Source organism: Rousettus aegyptiacus, unplaced genomic scaffold, assembly GCF_014176215.1.
Source record: "Rousettus aegyptiacus isolate mRouAeg1 unplaced genomic scaffold, mRouAeg1.p scaffold_m13_p_1, whole genome shotgun sequence".
NCBI lineage: Eukaryota > Metazoa > Chordata > Mammalia > Chiroptera > Pteropodidae > Rousettus > Rousettus aegyptiacus.
Window position 1 is genome coordinate 53868724 of NW_023416284.1, and position 14723 is coordinate 53883446.

General features: G+C 34.6%; 1 protein-coding gene across 2 annotated transcripts in view; it reads left to right on the forward strand.

The window, feature by feature from the left end:
* PTGFR (prostaglandin F receptor) overlaps positions 1-14512 on the forward strand; it is a 35332-nt gene extending 20820 nt beyond the window's left edge. For both annotated transcript variants that reach the window (XM_016151011.2, XM_016151012.2), the window contains exon 3: positions 10743-14512. In XM_016151011.2, the coding sequence (XP_016006497.1) occupies positions 10743-11039 (297 nt within the window). In that variant the 3' untranslated portion in view covers positions 11040-14512. The remainder of the gene's footprint in view (positions 1-10742) is intronic.
* Positions 14513-14723: the final 211 nt, after the last annotated feature.

Genomic DNA, 14723 nt, shown 5'->3' on the forward strand with positions numbered 1-14723 from the left:
TAATCTGCAAGGTCTGAATTTTTTCCTGACCAGATTTATGTGTTGATTTCATTTTGAATTATACTCATATTATACTTTAGATTTAATTAGACATTGGTTATAGTCCTGACTCAGAGCCTTCCTAGCTATGTATTTTGTGTCTCAATTTGTTCATCTTCTAAAAGGATATAATATAATTTATCTGGAATGTTGCCAAGAGCAACATTACAAACTTCTGTAATAATAAACCAACTCTACCAGTTGGACATTTCTCTTTGGAAAAACATAATGTGTTTCATGGTGAGTGTTTTACTGAAACACTTTTCTGCTACAGTCTGCTTTTGCTATTAACAGAGTGTTGGCAATCGTCAAAGTAGTCTTTTGTTCCTAAAACAGTGCATTTCCTTCACTATTTCTAACTAGTTGTTTTCTCTTTAATTCATGAGTTGCTAATAATTACATTATTTACGACATGTTAGATAAACATTTCTTGATTAGGATGAAAATGTCTTCTTATGTATCTATCATTGCTAGTGTTTAAAGCATGACCAATATTTTGTTTGCCTAACTATGGGTTTAAGGTAGATAATCATGGCTAGAAAGGCCAGAATTTACAATGCTGTTAAAAGCACAGTTCAAAGTAAAATGAAATAATTATTACAACAGAGCAGGACATAAAAACAAACACATATTTTGGACACGTGTTTTCTTCTTCTAAGATCTGAACATTTTGCCTACTGATTTTTAATTTTCATCATTGCCAAATAATAGAAATGACAGAATAATGATTACGAATTGAAGTTTGGAATAAAAAAAATAAAAGCAAGATCCGAGAAGACATCTGAAGACCAGTCAGAAGTTAAAAGGATGAGAGGAAAGAGACTGTTAAAATGAAAATCATTTGTATACCTGAAACTAATACAACTAATACAATATTGCATACCAACTATACTTAAATTGAAAAGCAAAATAAAACAAAAACAAAGAAAATCATAGCCTGCATATGGGGTAGATACAAAGGAGAAAAAAAGATGCTGAACTTTGTTTTATAGTATCACTTTACATCTATTAGTTAATACTTAAAAAAAAATCATTTTCCATTCCAAGACAGACAGTGCTTCTCTGTTCTTGCATCCTTTTGACAGTCATCCTTCTGAAGGACACCTCCGTTGTGTGGTACTCAACTCATGTGACTTACATGTCAGTTATATTGGTTGTTATGGGCATAAGAGATCTGGAGCAATACATTTATTAGCATATGTTCCCAATCTATACTGGTGAAAGCATATTAATAGAAATAATGAGTGAGAGAATGCTAGAGCAGCAGTAGATAGGCAAACAGAAATAGAAAACTAGAGAGTTAAAAATGTGATCTGCTAATGCCAAGGAGGCCAATGTATGAATCCTTCCCATCCCCCGCTCTTCAAATCCTAACTGCACTATATTTTAGTTGGGTGACCTTGGGTTACTTAATTTCTCCATGCCTTAGCATCTTTGTGTTAAAATAGGGAATACATTGCTCTCCTCGGAGTTGTTAAGATTAAATAAGACAATAAATAAAAAGTATTAAAACAGTGCCTGGAACATAACATGTATTCAGTAGCTGTTAGCTATTATTTTATTTTTATCATCTTTTTCATAAATATAACATACTACTACTGTGTTATTACTGGGAATGGTATAGTGAACAATCACAAGCTTTGAAGCCAAATAGACTTGGGTTTCAATTCTGCTTCTGTCACATACCAACAACGTGAATTTGGGCAAGTTAACTTCTCTGTGATTTAGTTTTCTTATCAGCAGTATCAGAAAAATAGTAACTACCTGAGAGGATAGTTTGTGAGTATTAAATGGGTTGATTATATATATATATCAAATGACTTTTCCCTTCCCTTTCCCCCACTTCTTTGAAGACACATTGAGGTAAAGGACTTCAGTTTTTCCTACTGTACCTAAACCAACGCGGTGGACCTGGTCCTCCTGCACCCTCCGATGGCTGAAGGTGTCAGATACTGACAGGAATATTTAATGGCCAGCAGTCTGTGGACCAAAACTTGTCTACAGTTAAATTAAACTAATTGATTAGTCAGCGAGTTTAACAGTGGTTGGATCTAACAAATTATTATGCAGAAGATTCGAGGATGGCAGAAGCCCTTTAGCCAAGATAAAGATGTATAAGACAGAGAAGTCTGTTGTAGCATCTTGAATGTACCTCCTCCCCACATCCGCCATTTCCAAGCTCCCAACTCCTTCTGGGATCTAACCAGGTGGGAATTTCTACATCTGTCTCTCCTCTTTGTCCTCCCCAGTGATTCCCAATTTTGACCAGAGATTATAACCCTCCCCCAAGAACAGTAAAGACTTATGGGGAGATGTTCGACTTAGCACCTTAAAAAAATTAAAACTTTAAAACTCACTTTAATTGTACTACTTTTCTTTAACCTTAAGTAAATAGACACTTTTGGGCAAACTAGAGATTAATGGTCTCAAAAAGGCTGAGATATTCTTTGAAACATGAATTCACACAAGTTTTCTTTTACTTTTGTTTTTTTGCACCTTATCCATGACTTCTGGCATCTGGGTTTTTAAGTGATGAGATACTAAATGAGAGGGCAGGATGTGTTTGAGAGATACGAAGGTGGATTAAGGAGTACGTGCCTGGGTGCTGGCTGGGATTTGATGTCTCAGGCTCCAGAATGAATGTTAAGGATGTAAAGCCATCAATATAGAGTCATGGAGATGTGATTGTGACTCTATATATTTATGTTTAAATACTTATATATAAATATGTATATATTCACACATGTAAGTCTGAATAATTTGGAAACAAGTAGGGAAAAGTGAAGGTTGTTTTGCTCTGCATAGTCATTTTGAGTAAATTAAGAAGCTTATTTTCTGTAACGCATTAGGAGTTAAGATCAATTCACAAGGAGATACGCAAAGGAGAAAGTAGCTACGCAAAGGAGAAAGTAGCTGACACAATCATGGAGGCACAAATAAGAGTAGTTCATCCAGATCACAGGAAATGATTGTTCCTCTGAGCTTGGTACTTATTTATTTCTGACCAGTGCATTGTTTTAAAGGATGATTGAGAAACTAGACTATAAGAGATGGATAGCCAGAGGTTTGCAAACCATGTCATATGAGGAACGGTTGAAGAAATGGAGAAAAATATTAAATGTGTTATTTTTAACGTACGCATCCTCTAAGATTTTGTGATTCTGTCTCTTTATGTGAAGTGATGTAGACAATTCTATGTGTATATAATAAATGAAGCACATTTTGTTTCTCTCTGCTCTCAGAATTCCTTAAATTAGATTTTTGCTTTACTCTCTGAAAAATAAACGGGTCTTGGCTGCAATGATTATATGAACACGAAATTGTTTACTGTAGACCGTGGCTAGCTTTGGGCTGAAATTTGGACAAAATTCTCAGATCCCTCTAACTTGGAGACATCAGTTCTAAACCTTGCCATATCAACCTTGGCCTCTCTTGGGGCGAGGTGTTTGTACCCGTGTTAATCTGGAGGCAGAAAGAGAAGGGCTTCTTTGGGCAGTTTTACAACTGGAACAGGGCTTCAATTCTGTACTATTTCCTCCATCTATCACCATCTCTTTTTTGGGGTGGATGGAGATGTTGTCAGGAGCAGTGGCTCTTGACTTGGCAACAGATTCTGCAGGCCTCCTTGGTAGACTTGGTTACTGTGAGATCTTGGCTCTCTAAGTGGCTCCCATTACTTAGGAAGCTTTCTCCATTCTCCTGGCTGAAGTGTGGCAGAAGATTCAGCAAGTAGACTACAGGGCCCCTGGGCAATCTTGTGTAGTAATTAGAAGAACAGGGCCTGGACAGTCTTTTATTTAGTCTGACACCAGGGGGCAGGTCTCTTGTCTTGCTGAACCATAGTTTCCTAATTTGTAAAATGTAGATTACAACAATACATTTGTCATAGGGTTGATATGAACATTAGTAGACCTAATAGAAAAAGAGCTTTGCTAACATAGAGAAATAGTCAGTTCTAGATTTTGTAGTTATTTGTGTCCAGATCTCTCACCCTTAGGTGATATAGCATGGTGCTCTGGTTTATAGGAGTCTTTCCTATAATTCAGGATTTCATAATTGCCAGAATGACCAGTTCTTGTGGCTTGGTGCTGGCCTGTGTTTTGATAGTGGTCAAGTTCTATGACAGAGTCTGCAGTTGGTAATAAAGACCTTCTCTTAACTATGCAGTTTGTTCTCATTCAGTTATGACTAATTTACTTTAATTATAATTCAGTACAATCTCTGTTTGGTCTGTAGAACATATCTTTTGATTATAGCCTATTTTATTTCCTTAGAGAAATTACCACATGTGACATAAAATATATATGTTTTATTTATTTTTAATTTTTATTATAGTTGATATTCTGGGATAAATGACTATATTTTGTTCCTTCAAAAAGTGTCATAAAAAGAAATTAAAACAGCATTTTGTAAGGACTAGCAGCAGTGGACTAGGGACAATTATTCCTAGAAGTTCTGAAATAAAGTTTCCCACTAAATAAACTCAAAAACAGTGCAGGCCTGGGAGCAAAAACTGGACTAGCAAAGGAAAAAACATGAATTCTATAAATAAGCCTTCTCTAGAAAGATTAACTTTTTGGTTTTCCATGTATCAGACATTTTTTTCTTCTCTATGGATTGTTCAGTTTAAAGTTTTTCATTTTAAACATCATTTTCTTCGCTGGCATGAAGGAGTGAAGATGCATATAAAGTATTATGATTTGATATTGTCCCGTTTTGAAGGGAGCGGTATGTACATAGCATATCCTCTTTTCTTATTTCTTTACCACATTCAAAGTCTTTAGACAGAGACAGGAATGTGCTGTCAATTTGGCTATTGGTTAATCCTCTGCCAACAAATCAAGCAGAAGAAAGTTAATTGGCACATGTGTTTGTATTTTGCAGCACTGATACATACTTTGGTAGTGGGCAACATTTCACAGCTATTCTAGAGTTAGGATATGAGAATAGACTTAGTCCTTTTATTCCTCCCTTTTGTATTATTTCTGTCTTATCTCTGAATCATTCACCATGTGCAAAATACTGTTTTAATTTTAATCAGTATTTAATAAATGAGAAATGATTTTAAATATTATTACCTTTTATATTCAGAAATCTAGAAATATTTATAATTTAGTATGAAAAAGCCTCTGCATTTCAGTTTGTTACAATTTTTTTTTAAAAGCATATTAGAGTTGCACAAGAATAATTTTTTTCTTGAAGGGTCTTATAGTCATTGTTGCAGTAATGAAACAATCTATTTCAAGGATAAACACTGTTTAGTGAAATTGCCACAAATATATTTAACTCTAAAGGTCACCTGTTGAATTGAGATGGATTCAGTGATATGTATAAGGTGTCTTTTCTAAAATTGTCGTTTAAGTTGAATTAAAATGAAACTTCTCATTTGCAAATACTCAAAGGTGCTGTGGCATTTTAAAATCGACTGTTGATACATAGTTATTTACTCACTAATTATCCAAATTAACAGATAGATTAAACTTCTCATATGGAGATATAATGGAATGGTCCTTAGGCAAGGCTTCCTGAGGGACATTGTTCATCAGCAGGTAAGACTGGGTTATAATCCCATAATCACAATTAACCCCCTTGCTCTGCTCTGTGGTTATTCACATGTTAAACCTAAAGATAAGCCTTTGGATGATGATATGAGGGACAATAACTTGTCAATCAATGAATTATACTTCTGTGTGCTTTTTCATTTCCCAAAGAAACTGTCCCTGAACTGGTCTTCTATAATGACAGAAAAGAGGAAAGGAATGGTCTGCTTCTTGGAATAAGATAACTATGTGGGAAAATACCTGCTTCACTGACTAGATGAGAACCATGTATAATTGTCATAGACATTGTTCATATGAAAATAGGTGTTAATATAATTCTAAAAAATGGTTTTGTATCTAAAGAAGTTGGATATTCCACCAGTAATAGTTTTGATTATATATTCATTTAAATTTCTTTAAAAAATAGTGCCAAGAAGAAATAGAGACAAAGTGCAGTAGAATCGCCATAAATTCAAAATTTGTTATGTCTGAATAATTGGTTTTGATGTCCCAGAAAAATTTCAAAAAGTTATACTTTTTAATAACTGCATCTGGGATCATGTACAAATAAATAGCCCTGACTGTGACACATTTTACATGCCTTTATCATATTACTTATAACGTCATAACTTTGCTTTTGTCAGTCTCTCCTCATAGGGACTTTATTTGTTCAACAAATATGGACTGACCTACTGTATGCCAGGTGCTGGCGATACACCAGAGAATCAATCAAACAAAAATATATGCTTTCAGGAAGAGCATATTTTAGTGTGAGAGATAGTAATAAGAACTAGATATAAGTCAGACAAAGATAAATACCATATTATTTCACTGACATGTGGACTCTAAGGAACAAAAAGATCAAATGAATCAAAAACAGATCCACAAATAGAGAGGACAATGGGGAGACAGCAGAGGGGAGAGGCCTGGGGGCAGGGCTAGGAGAAAGCAGTACAGGTTTAAAGAAGTACAAATTAGTAGTTAATAGAGGGTCATGGAGATGGAGAACATGACATAAGGAATGCAGACAGCATTAAGATAATGGCTATGTGTAGAGCCAGAGGGAAGATAGAGTAATCTAGGTATCATTTCATAAACTATATAAATGTCTAACCAATGTACTGTATACATGAAACTAATAAAAAAAAAACGAGAAAAAAACTAGATAAATAAACAAAATATATCATGTGTTACATATGATTTTTCTAAATATTCGTCTCTGTATCACTAGCATCTAGCACAATACCGGGATGTAGTAGACACTCAGAATCTACTCATGGCTGGATTGGTTTACTTTCGTGATTACTCAAAGAAACGGAAGCATAATTCTTAAAATTTACCATTGCTTTTAATCGTGGATAGGCACTGGCATACTGACACTGACAGACAGATACACAGACAGGGTAGGAAATGATGGACTAGCTTACAGAATAAAACTTTAATGAACATGAGCTATTATTTATGAGTGAAGTAGCCTGGCAGATTCATTAATTTTGATCACTTTAACAATCGATTTAATTGTATTGCATGGCCTAGATAAATGGAGATTTTATTACAAGTGTTATCTATTTTGCTCTTTGCAACTGACAATGAACATGAACTCTTTTTCGCATACTCTTATTTGACTTCAGTATTTCTCTCTAATCTTAGAGTTGAGTGTCTTAAGGGTATCAGGTTAATTAATTGTTCTTTTTTTTTCCCAAAGAATATCTGAATATTTTGCTCTGTCCACTATTCAGAATTCTAATCATTAACAAAGATGAACAACTATAACATGCTAGGGTCCAAGAAAGGTATTTTAGACAATGACACATAATAATTCCATGTGTCAGGTGGCTCTTGGAAACTAGACAAAAGGTTGTGTTTGTGATAAGAATCTATACATGACCCTCTGGAATCCAAGGTCATGTCGGCTTGCCAGAGAAAAATGCTTTCAGGGCTTGTGCGGTGACTGTTGACAGGGCCCATGGAAAATGGCAGACTTGTCTCTTTCTTACTTTTAGCTCCCACACTTGTGCCGGTCTTATCAAGGCTTGAACTTTTCAGGCAACTCTGTTGCACCTCACTCACATACACATAGACATGCATAAATAATCCACATTAGTTCTGATTTAGTGTAATAGTATGTTTCAATAAATTACTTGAGAAAAGAGCACAAATTATAAAAACAATACATGATCTATCTTAAAAAATTAATAAATTAGAGGTGAACCAAAGGAAAAAATTGAAATTCTCTGTCCTTTAACTATCTAGCTTTTACCAATGAAAACAGTGAAATATACCCTAATCTTTTTTCTATGCATGCACAAAATTATGTTTTATATATATATATATATATATATGTATTTTTTTTTTCCAAAATTGGGATCACACAGTCAATATAGTTTGGTAACATGCTTTTTAAAGAGTTAATACTGAATAACAAACATTATTGTTTGCATATTTTTACATCATGTGAAATTACCATAATTTATCTTTTGTTGGATACTTAGGTTGTCCCAAGTTTTCAATAATATGCTACTATCAATAATGTACTAATGATAATCGTTTTATATAAATATTCCACCTGCATCTTTGTTGGTGGCTAAGTGATTAGATTCTCCCAAGCCAGGCCCCAGAGCAAACTCTTTTCCAGGCTGGGCTGGGGTGGAAGGAGGGAGGGAGTGAGAGTTAATGCCTGGGGACAGTGATGTTCTGGAGAGAAGCCTGAGTGCTGGCTAACCCCCAGCAGAGAACTCAAAGTCCTTTTACGGTCCGTGACAGACACACTGCTGATTGCAGAGGAGGGAGGAGAGTCAGAGAAGTGCCTGTTATGTAACTTAGGCATTTTAAATTTGCTCATCTCTGAGCCAGGCCCAGCTGTTCCATGCAATTACATTGACCATCTTTGTTCCCACCTACACAGAACAGTGTCTTGGTTGGGCTTTAGGCTCCCCAGGAACATATTTAGTCACTAATAGGAAATGCATTTATTTAATATTCATGAGGCAAGAGAAATATTTATCCCTTCATCCTTGAATCACCGCCCACCACACTCTAAGCTAGCAAATATTTTAAGTTCTACGAGATTAGGCACATATCTACTTGGTCTGCTATTTTGCCCTCAGTGCCAAACATGTCACCTGGCACATAGCAGATAATCAACAAACATTTGATGGGTAAAAATATATATATAAAGTGAAAATATCAGTCCAACTACCAATTGGGTCTTTGCCCTTCTTTCTTCTAAAAGAAACTGGGCCCGTATAGGTTTATTTCTTCAATCCTGTTAAATAACTTCGAGAACAGTGATGTAAGAGTCTGTACCTGATCTAGGTACTGTGTGGGGACTGTAATTTTTTCTGTGTTGAAGCTTGTCTGGCCTTATTTATCTACAGAATCTTTGGGCCTGCTGTTTGACACATTATTCCCCTAGGAAATGAAGGAAAAAAACCTTTTCCCAAGGGATCTGCATGGACTGCAAGTCTTGCTTCTTTTGGTGACAACAAATCACCTCAGAATTCTTCACTAGTGGATTAAAACTTTGTAAAACTATTGTATTAAAACTTTTAAAAACATTTTAAGCTTCAAAATATTAGGCCATTCTGATGGATGATCAGATAGTTTCAATGAATAAGAAGAATACAAGTGTTATTCATTCAACACTTAACTGTGTACTTCTAGGTGTGAGCTTTTTTCTGGATATTAGAAATGAAAAGAAGAGATGCTCTTAGATGTACAGATAAATACATACTTGTTCTGGAATGTCATAAGTGATATAACTAGGGTGCTGTAGAAATGCAAAAAAGGGACTACTTGCTAATTCATCTCAATAAGTTGGGGAAAGTTTCAAGGAGGTGAGGTTCAGAGGATGGATAAGAGTTTATCAGGCAGAGAAAGGAGGAAACAAGAGTTCAAAATAAAGATTGTTACACAAGCCAAAGCTCAGAAGGCCGCGGTCCATCTGTGACAAGGGAGGCCTGCACAGCGGTTGGAGCCTAGGGTATTTGCAGGGGAGATTGGATTGTACAGGTGAACTTCAGGTGCATCATCAAGGAGCAAGTTAAGGAGATCATACTTTGTTGTGCAGATAATGAAGGTTTTGATAAGGGACATTTATCCTTCAACTGGTAGTATCATCAGGCCAAATTAAGACATTTCCTTGTGATAATGATCCAGTAAGGAGACCAAGAAGACTTGATTTGCTTCTCATTTTGGTTTTAGGCTCCATTATATCCTATCTTAATCCTGGTGGCATAATGGTCCAAGATTTTCTTAATTTTTTAGCTTAAATTTTGTTAATTTATTTCTTATTTGTTTTTATATCCAAACTATTTTCAAACTCTGCTACCCACCCCCCAACATCACCCCCCAACCTTGTTTGTCTATCCTGTGACTATTTATTTGAAAGTTAAAGCTGGGCTCAGTGATTAGACCAGTTCTAACATGTAGCTGGGACAAAATGGTCTCTTTTACATCATGGGTGGTCAGGAAATGGACACATGAGACCAAAATCTACACTAAGTCTCAGTGGTAGTACAGAGCAGAACTCATTTCCTCAAAACCCTTAGAAAATCCCATTGCACTTTTGGAATGTTCTAGCAAGTTAAATTAAGACTAAGGTAAGAAATATAGAAAATGGAAGATGAAATAGCAATCCTTGATATTATTGTAGTTACCAAGCAGAAAATTCTAAAAGTAACATTTCAGAAAAATATCATATGCCATGTGCAAATTAATATCAGATGCTCTAAAATAATTTTTAAAAACTTTTATCTATAGTTTATATTTACCTTAGCTTGTCTATACTTTATTTACATAAATATACTTTATTTTTCATCAAAATATACAAACAAATGTTGGCTTTGAGCTTACAATTCTCAGAAGTAAAAAAAATAATCAATTACTAGTATCATTGTTTGTCCTCTCTTGACTTACTCTATTTCTGCATATTTGACTCATCATATAAGTTATCCTTTTTATAATTCTGATGTCAATTTGAATGCAAAGGATTCAGTCAACATTTCCGCTGTTCATGTCTTTTTGTCAGTATTTTGCAAAATAATATCTCTTTCTGTAGGTAAAATCAATACCATGCAGCATAGCTAGGTAAGTAAAAATAAAAAAAAAAAGGTAGGACTGAGAAAATGTCTATCAATCAATTTCCCTGTGTTTGTTTTGCAGGTGACAATGGCCAACATTGGAATAAATGCAAGTAGTTCTATGGAGACCTGTGAAACAATACTTTTTGCTCTCCGAATGGCAACATGGAATCAAATCTTGGATCCCTGGGTGTATATTCTTCTGCGGAAGGCTGTCCTTAAGAATCTCTACAAGCTCGCCAGACGCTGCTGTGGAGTACATGTCATCAGCTTACACGTTTGGGAGCTCAGCTCCATTAAAAATTCCTTAAAGGTTGCTGCTATTTCTGAGTCACCAGTAAATCAGCAAGCACCTAGTTTAATTGGACAATTAAGTTAGTGTAGGTCTAGGATGGTATAAATATATATAAAGCCTAACTGGAAAATTCAGACCTCAGTAGGTAGTTTGGAGCACTTTTGTCAGATTTGGCTTTTGAAATTTGTTAAATTAACTGTATAAATGCACATTTTCACTTTGTTTTGTCAATGAAGTAAACATGATGAAATAATGCCATGGGAGTCAAATTGAAAACAATTTTGGGCTTATCTGTGTTATTTGTGCTTTCAAAATGAGTGACTCTGTTAAATCCTAAATCGTTTACGTGGCCTATTTGCCAAAGAACATCTTAAAACTACCTGCATAGTGGAATGCCTTTTTGAGGGTCACTGCTCTACAGCTGTTCCTCATAGACTAGGTTTAATGCCATGGAGTGCCCTCGCTCTTTAATCCGGTCTGTTTTACCCCTCATTTGTAACCTCAGTAACTATATGTATGGTCATGTCACATGTGGTTTGTTTATGATGACCTCCATATACACCAGGTGTCGCTGTCAGGTTGCCTGATCTTGCGAGCCTGTTTAAAATGAGCCTGTCCTTGTCATATTTGATAAATATGACTGTTTGCATTTATTAGTATGAAGGTCAATTGTTGTTTGAGGGTTTTCTTGGTAAGTCACAGATTTTCAGGTTTCAAATTATTCCCTTTTCCTTTGAAAATTCTAGTGTACAGTAAGTAATTTTTAGAGGAAAAAAGGCTCTGTTTTAACACATATATAGGTGATTTGCATTATAGCAGTTCCTAAGAAGCTTTGCCGTGCATAATGCAAAAACAAACAAACAAACAAACAAATAAACCTTAAACCTAATGATAGGTGCAAAGAACACTGGCAAAGTTGCTTTATCTTGAGCCATCATTTCTTTCAGAGAACAAAAAAATTACAATCTATATTTAATAAACAATGACTATGTGTAGGTAGTGTGTTTCTGCTTTTTACCTACCTATACACAGACATACATACACGCGCACACCTACACACACTCAAAAGGACATCAGAAAGTTCTGTTGAAGGTGGCTTCATTAAATCTGTCAGATGGCATTTTCTAAAGCTGTGCTATAATGTCAAGGGGAGGACTGGCAATTAGTTAGCCATTTGAAATCATAATGGTTAACCGAGAGGTCAAGGGATAATAGTCTTTCTCCAAATTTCCCAATAATACTTTAGATTTTTCCTTTGCTTGTTGGTATAATGCAACCCCCAAAATTTTAATAATCATTCAAAATGCCCTAGGTCCATGAGAGCATAGGGTAGGTAGTTCTACTTTATAATAATGAAATTCATTTCTATAAAACAGTTCATTGCCTTCATTAACTGGGGTCTGTGTTAAATTTAATCTTCCCTGTGAGACTGTTTTCGGAATTTCCAGGAAATTTGTGTAGTTCAACTATTAAGTTATGTTCACAAATTTTTGCTTTTGACTTAATTTACATTGGAAGTTGTTCACTTTTGTGAATTTTGAAAAATTCTTGTTAATAAGTTAAAATAAATTAAGCAAATAGCTTCATTGAAGATTTTTCCAGTAAATTTAAAGAAGGGAAACTCGCATATGCACATTGGTGCATGATATAATTAATTTAAGACCATTAAATGATTAATCACACAAATTTAGGTTATTCTCATTTATAGAGCACATTGTAGATGCTCAATAAATACTTGCCAAATTAAATTACAAGAGTTTCTTTTTGCAAAATGACCATGGAATTGTAAAGTTTTTGTACATTTTTAATTTAAACTGAAAATTACATATTGGTTATTGTGATATATATGTATAAAATGCATATATTTGTGTGTGTGTATATCCAATGTATATGCTTAAAAAAGTCATTGCAATTTATGATTGCTGTTATATTACATAAATGTTCTCTTATGTTTCAAGAGGACTTAAAGCCTAGAAGAACTTTTAGATGGTTTAGAGGAGATATCTTTTTCTCACAGCGATTAAGAGTGTCGGCATCCTGTGAGCTGAGGCACAAGGAACCAAAGCATCATCCTTCTTCCTTATGCTGGGTAGGATGTTGCAGCGAACGCTTCCATGTATTGTGACCTGGGACAGATGTGGGGGAGAAACTCTTTTTCAAAGTTCCAAGCCTCTTATGCTTGAGGACTCTTCTAATCAGATGGCAGAATTGTTGCTCTATTGCTGTGCTGTCATCTTGGCCATGTATATCTGTATTGAGGCGATATTGTGACATAACCTCATGTAAGAAATCATTACCATGCTATGTTTTGGAGACTGACAGGGGGCTCTGTGCATATCCTGGAAGGATTATCTATATTATCCGAGCACAGGTTTAGACAATTAAATTGGTTTTATGATGATGTTAAACCCAAGAAGTAGACACCAAAAATTGAAAAAAATTTCAGTAAAAGAAAATGAGTTTACAGTTTTTAGGCTTTTCATCCAAGGAAAATTAAATAATATGTATATCTGACTTGGAATTTTATTTCTGTTATAATATACATTTTAGTGTAGTTTGGCAATTTATTGCATAACAAATAGAGCATCCACCAATAACTTTCATACAAATGTTCAAAGTAGAAGTATATTTTTTCAGATTACTAAAAATAAATAGTACAAGTGCTGTTCAACAAGTTTACCAATTTTGAAGTTTTAAGTTCTATTTTAATTAACCATCAGGGTACCTGAATTTCTTTTGTCATTGGGGGAAAATAGTATCTAAGCAACTTCTCATACTATTTGATCATAGTTTTGGAAAATTATTATGGGCAAATGTCTTGAAAATACTAGGCTTTTCTGAAGTTCGTGAAGTTTTTTAAAAATGAGACTAAAAAAACAATAGCACATAGGTTTTTATGATTATGAATACAAAGACATAATGCTGACTCATAATTAGCTGTGGGTGTGTCCCCAAACATCAAATTTTTTACTGATGGATTTAACTAAATGATAGAAATAAATTACTTTAATTTTTTTTTTTCTAGGGCAGAACTTGCTTCTACTTATCTATATTGCTGAAGTGGAAGATATCTAAAAGTGCGCTACCGAGCGAGTGATCGCTCGCGCGCTCTCTCTCTCTCTCTCTCTTTCTCTCTCTCTCTCTCTTTCTCACACACACACACACACACACACACACACACACACACACACACACAGATATAATGGATGTAGCAGTCTTGTTTCCTCATTTTTAGACTTAAAAGAAAAACCTGCTTTAGTTTCGTGCCTAATCGTAGAACCCAAATAAGAATGCTTGTTAATTACATAGAGAAAACTTTTTGTGAAACTTGTTGCCAGCTTCACCTGTATCATCGTCATTGCTCAAACTTAAAAAACTGTCTAAGGTCAGAATACATAGGAAGGAAATATACATTTTCTTTTTCTTCTGGGCATCAGAATATTTACCACCTAATAATATTGGATTTCAACTTCTTATTGACACATTTTAACAGTAGATGAATGTTTTATGTGAATAAATATATTTTGTGCTCTTTATATTTGTTGGATTGTATGTGATTAAATAGTGATATATATATATAAAATATATATATTTTTTGTTGCATCAATATGCATTACATGTAATTGTGATGCTTTGACTAGCTTAAAACTTCAAACATGATTTTATAATAAACTTGGACTGGTGTTTATCAAAAATGGTTATTTTCAGGAAGGTTATATAAGACTTGGAGCTCTTGAACCTAAACTCCCATTTTTGTCTCGATGGGAA